The following is a 6398-nucleotide window of genomic DNA, read 5'->3' as shown; positions in this document are numbered from 1 at the left end:
TACATTTAATTTGTCTAATTAATTGTGATTGATTTAATTTAATTTTGAAATAATTTTTTATTTTAAAATGATTTTTGTGTGTTTTGAATTGTATTTAGTTTGTAATAGAAGAATGTTTAAGTGACGCATAACCTATAGTGAGGTCCACGTTATAATGGCAGTGGATAAAGATAGAAATAGCGATGCCGATTCTCTGCATAATTAATTATTTTCTACACTGTCAAAAACATAATTGCATCGTTGTGGACCTAGAAATGATAGTACCACCGGCTTAGTTGATGATAGACAAGGATACAAGACCAAAGTTGATCAAATACTGTCATTATAACGTGGACCCTCTCTATAGCTACTTTGGACTGTTGTATAAATTAGAATTGGAACCGTTTTGGGCTTATCCCTGTCTAGACTTTTCTGTAAGTTGTTAATTCTGAATGATTAATTAATAAATATTAACACAGAATTCATAATAAAGATAAGAAAAACATCAATTAAGGATTATTATGCGCCCTATTAAAGCATCCACCAACCCCCCCCCTCCAGCTTCATCCCTTACTACCCATAACCTTGACAAGAGTAAATTCCTACAGTCTGATGATGACCGACAACAGGCACTACCTCCGTAAACAAAGCCTTAGTGCATTCGTGTGACGTCAGCACAGGTAGGGCTTCTACACACAATAAACTTCGTTGATTTCAGCTGATCTATATATCTAGAGTTTCTATTGGTGTAGGAGCCCTACCTGTGCTGACGTCACACGAACGCACTACGGCTTTGCTTACGGAGGTAGTGCAACAGGTCGAAACGATCGTCACTACCAAATAAGTGATTTTCACTCCATAAGTGATTTTAAAAATTCTAGTTTAATTATTTAGCCTTTAAAAAGGCTGTTATAACTATAAAGGCATCTCTCCAACAAACCAATCCCCATCCTAGTACTGAATAACTCTAGTGACTGAGAATCCCTGTATTTTCTGGTAGAGCGTTGAAGATTTTTTCCCCAATATCTTTGGGATTTAGCTCATAGAAATTCGTCCTAGTACGAATTTCAATTCTGCGTCGTGTATTATGCTGATGGATGTATCAGCTATCATTCCTCATTTATTTATTTATCAACATTACAATCAACTTAAGGACAAAGACAGACTACAGTCAAAACTTCTTTTCATCCCAATTTCATAAAATAAATTGTCCAAATAAAGGTTATGTGCGACTTTTCAATTCTGCACTAACTTACCAGTAGTTCTATGAACATAGAACTCACGCAGTATTCTCATCCACAATATCTGATTGAAACAAAGACCTTATAGAAATACAGCATAGACTGGCTTCTCCACACATCTGTGTAATATTGTCAGCTGATTTTAGATGATAATTATATAGTCTGATTTTACTCTAATATTGGCGTTTAAGGAGGCTCCTTTTTCCTTTTATATTATCCTTGAAATGCAAAATTACAGAAACGGTAAGATACAGATATAAAAAGCTTGGCATCAGCTGATTAAGTGAATTGCTCTTGTTCGCGGCGCGTAAACCTGTACGCACCTCTAGACTTGTACACAGTCTGTACACACTGTATATAAGTCTAATAAATGTGGATGTGACAAAAATAAAACTAAAATAATTTTTCAATTATGGCAAAATTCCACAATATCATTCTTATTCAACAAATAATGAATAGTTTTGGTCAGGTTGCTATTTTTTGGCTCCAATCAAAATTCACATAGACACTGAGATGTTGAATTTTTTTTCATATTAAGGTTTTTGTCAGTTCCACATCTTATTATAACTTACTTGTATACTAGTGGGTATCCTGTGCTCTGCAAGGGTCTAATTTAAACTGACATACTGAAAACTTGACGTAATGAAATCTTAATAATTGAAAATAGGCCTATAACCATCCTCCGTAAATTAAGAATCTATATGAAAATGTCAAGTTGATCAGTCCGTAGTTCAGACTTAATAACGTCATTCGTGAATTTTATTCATACGTGTATAACTATTCTTTCATCTATTATACTAGTAGTTCTGTGAACAGTAACTCACGCAGTATTTAATCCACAAGTACCTGATTGAAACTATAGACCTTATGGAATACAGCAATAGACTGGCTTCTCCACACATCTGTATGATCACTTGTCAGCTGATTTATGATGAATAGTTCATAGTCTGATTTTTTACTCTAATATTGGCGTATGAAGGAGGCTCCTTTTTCCTTTTATATTATCCTTGAAATGCAAATTTTCAAAACCTTGTATATACGTCGACGCGCAATAAAAAAGGAACATACCTGTCAAATTTCATGAAATCTATTACCGCGTTTCGCCGTAAATGTGCAACATATAAACATTAAACATTAGAGAAATGCAAACCGTCGACTTGAATCTTAGACCTCACTTCGCTCGGTCAATTATAGATTAAATATTATATTATGATGTGTAACTGACAAAATATATATTTTACATAAAACTCAGTATATTTGCGTTCTTTACTCACCAACAATTTCGTAATTATCAGGTAAGCAATAGAATTTCAGTGTTAGAAGATTCAGGAAGACATGATGGCTTTCGGCCACGCTGTGAGTATAGGCATGAGTGTTCATTCCTCTACCTGTAACAATAATGCTAAATAAATAATAAATAATATAAGATATAAATAATTATAATAATAAATAGGAATAAGCTTAATAAATAAGAGAATATATATATAGAGATAAATATAATAGAGAAATAGACGTGAAAATCCTTTATAAATAATACACACATTGGACGAGAATCCTCTTTATTAGTGAGATTGACGTGATGTCCTTTCAAACATTCCAGCTTTATGTGTCATGAGAGAGTGCCTCATCCTGCAGATGTTTTCAAGATGCCTTTGTCAAGGTGGCTAACTGACAGAAGATCACCCAGGAATAATAGTTGAGAATTTATTGATAAAATCGTGGATTAATCCATTAGCTCATCCAACCATAATTTGATTTCAAGTCGATTCATTTGTTAGCCAAACAAATCTTTTTTTATGATTTATTTTTGTGGTACCTACAACTAATATACAAAACCAGAAGCAAGAAATCCATTTTTGGATAACAAAATATGATAGAATAAGTTATTGAAGTGAAATAGGTATTTTCAAGTAAACAGATCAACCGGAATCTCGAATCTATTAAAACATAATTTACGATTATAACATTTTTCAAGTTTAAAACAAAATAATAATTTTTTTGCCTATTATCCTTCTAACTCATGAACGCCTGTTTTAATAAAGATTTTCTCCCTACTCTAAGATCAGTTAGGTGACACTTTTACTAAATAATAATAGCTTATTTTACATTCCTGAAAGAACAATAGCATCTCTTATGATGTATATATGGTTGGCAACAAATACAATTCCACATTATTAATTATAAAATTTTTCACTTTTCATTCAGAGTCTGTAATAATTGTTGCCCATCTTCCCTGTCTCTAGCTTCGTCAACCACAAATCTCCAACTCGTTGTGAAAGTTCATCCCGTCCACCGGAGTGCTGGGCGGCGTCCCGTTCCTCTGTCCTGTCCCGTGGTATCCATTCCGTGCATGTCTTCGCGCCATCAGTCAGCTTCCATCCTGCCACGTGACCGGCCCATCTCCACTTGATTAGATGAGCTTCCCGTTGCCGATACTTCACATTGATCATTATCAAAATTTCCGTGTTGCAGTCGAAACCCGAGTATACTTCTTGACATTTTTGTCTGAGTTGTCTCTAATCTTCTGTCAAGTTCAGCTGTCAGTGTCCAGTTTGAGCCCCATACACAGTGATGTATAGACACATTTTCTGAGGGCTTTCGCTTTAATTCATTCGAGAAGTCTCCTTTGAATATTTTCCTTAGGATCAATACTTCTTCCATCCCTTGTTTATTCTCTGCTTTATCTCCTTTTCCGGTCGATTCTCAAAAGATGGAAGTTGACCCAGTGTACTCATTCATCCACATAGCCTATCGACCCAGCAGTGACCTCAATCCTCTTCTTACTGGAGTTGGTTTTTTTACTATAGCCACCTCTAATATTAGAGGAAGCGTGCTAACACACACAAATTAGGTAGATTTTTCAGCAAAAATATAATTGAACCATTTACTTACAGATGTAGAGTTTTCTCCATGATGAATAAATCACAATATGGGTGTCTATTCAACTGGAAAAGATTCATTTTCTCAAAACTCAGGTATCGATAGAGTGATCCGCGTCTAGTGGTCATACATTGCTTGTGTAGTAGCCTAGAGATCCCAGATTCAACCCGTTCATCACCAAACGTTTTTTGACCAGGTCCCCCCGTGTTATCAGATAGGAACGTTAAATTGTCGGTCCTGGCTGAAGTATGGCAGACGTGATGCCCATTGACGCCTGAATTATAATATATTCAGACGAGGTGGGTCCTTCCCGCAAGGACACGTATACATACAGTACGGAAACTTGGCTATACCCTGACGCCAAATCCGCCATCTTGTTAGGAAGCGCCGCATTGTAATAGTATTGATGGTAGGTTCTGATCACTTTAATGATCCGGATCACTTGATCTCATTCACTGCCACGAGCCAATCAGAAGACCAGGATTGGGACTTCCCAAGGTCACGTGACGTGTTTAGTATTGGGTCATGTAAAAAGCATTGGTTAGATAGGCGTTTTGATACAAGTTTCCATTCCGTATCTATTCTGTGCAAGGGCTCCCCACTAACAAAGCAATACAAATTTACTTTTTCTAGGGTATCAATGCTCAATGCATCCATACATGTTAAAATTTGATCTCAAAAACTAACATTGGCATACCGTAAGCAAGGTATGATAAGTGTACCTCTACTTAAACTGAATAATGCCATGACTCTTGCCAAACTCTAGGTTTTGTGATGGACCCCGCTCTATCATGGCATCGACATATGTGGCATGCTGTGCAATCGACTGGCCAGGGTGACGTTTTTGATGCGGAAACTGAAGCAATATGTGCCTGCCACTACCAATTACAGCCTAACATGGGCTGTTCCATAGTCATATAAGCTACGGATAGTATTATGGGTCCTGCGGGTAGCTGTGTAAGGATTCTCTTTTACAGAAGAAAGTTCTTCGTGTCATCACGTCATCGCATTACCTGGAGCACTGCCGGCCAATTTTCAACGTCTGAAAATACTGACAGTGTACAGTCAGTACATGTATAGTCTCCTACGGCTCCTAAGGAGTGAGGTTCTTGCCTACCAGGAGAGGGGTCAGCTGCACCACCACAATACCAGGAGACATGGTAACTTTATCTTCCCTACTCCAGACCATCGAAAGCACATAAATGCTACTACTCCTTACGGACGCTAAAATTTACATATTTCTATTTAAACAGATTGCCGATTTTGTTCGTAAGCTGGAGTATGGAAGTTTTGTAGGCTGGTAAGTTAGAAACTCATCAGCTACCCTCTGTACTCACTGAGAAACTATGAAAACCAGTGGACTTGTGGAACAGTTTGAGATTGTTTCATGATTAGTATTGCAGTCCATCTGCAGAGCCACATAAACAACAACTATCAGCAGCCATATCTAGTTATTTGTGTTTTAATTGTTTATACTTTGACGAAGTCTGTCTGACGACTGCGGTCATGGACTGATATGACCATTAAAGCCCTGGATCAAAATGAACATTTCAGTAGGAAAGACATTTGTTTTCATCTCAACAAATTAATAAAATTGTTTGTTTTCCATCTCAACAAATTATAAAATTGTTCTACAAGACTTGATTTAGTTTAATAGAAAAAATTGTCAACTTACCTTGGAAATATTTTCCGCACACTAGACAAGCGTACACATTAATTCTGATAATGACACTGAGCAGAGCTTTCAAAATCAAAGTCCAAAACATGACGATTTATTGTGTCCAATAGGGACACAGGCGGTGAGTTTTCGCTTTTGCAATACTCGGCACTGAAAAGTAAAAGATGAAAATTAGTGTAGAAGTTTCAAATGGAGAAAAAGATCAACTTATTATTTTTTATTTATCACATTGTGCACAAATACTTAAAATGAGGAAGGCACAACAGGCTCATGCCCAAAACTGTCCCATTCCAATAATTTATACTATACTGTCCAAATCAAATGTTGGTTATGTCACTTCCACTTTCAAATAAATTTACGCTCTCAATACTCAGATAAACGAGCAAATTTTGATCACATAGATACTATTAGAGTCTAAAAACAAAAAATCTAGACAGTATTATCACAACAAAATCTGAGATATACTGTAAAGCCCATCTCGTATAGGCCTATACGGGCCAAATAAACGCGAACAAATTGTACACATCCACTGGGACAAGATAGTAGGCTTATGGGCTATCCTAACAATTCTGTAGGACTGGAGAAAAATATAGTCTATTGAAGATAGTTCGACATCTTAC

General features: G+C 36.3%; 1 protein-coding gene across 1 annotated transcript; it reads right to left on the bottom strand.

Moving 5' to 3' along the window:
* Positions 1-2477: 2477 nt before the first annotated feature.
* Positions 2478-5903, bottom strand: LOC120355301 (U4/U6.U5 tri-snRNP-associated protein 2-like). Its single transcript, XM_039443650.1, has 2 exons — positions 5776-5903; positions 2478-2608 (listed from the first exon to the last, which is right to left on the bottom strand). Exons 1-2 carry the CDS (start codon positions 5864-5866, stop codon positions 2487-2489), a joined length of 213 nt encoding a protein of 70 aa, XP_039299584.1. The 5' UTR covers positions 5867-5903; the 3' UTR covers positions 2478-2486.
* Between the last annotated feature and the right edge of the window lie 495 nt (positions 5904-6398).

The sequence above is a fragment of the Nilaparvata lugens genome, unplaced genomic scaffold (genome assembly GCF_014356525.2).
Source record: "Nilaparvata lugens isolate BPH unplaced genomic scaffold, ASM1435652v1 scaffold10030, whole genome shotgun sequence".
Lineage (NCBI taxonomy): Eukaryota > Metazoa > Arthropoda > Insecta > Hemiptera > Delphacidae > Nilaparvata > Nilaparvata lugens.
The sequence above is the reverse complement of the archived record's forward strand: the minus strand, read 5'-3'. Positions and strand labels throughout refer to the sequence as shown.

Excerpts from the sequence above, each read along its gene's own strand:
- LOC120355301 (XM_039443650.1), bottom strand. The coding sequence starts at position 5,866 with ATGTTTTGGACTTTGATTTTGAAAGCTCTGCTCAGTGTCATTATCAGA. Across the intron at positions 2,609-5,775 it reads GTGCGGAAAATATTTCCAAG|GTAGAGGAATGAACACTCAT; the intron begins GTAAGTTGACAA and ends TTATTGTTACAG.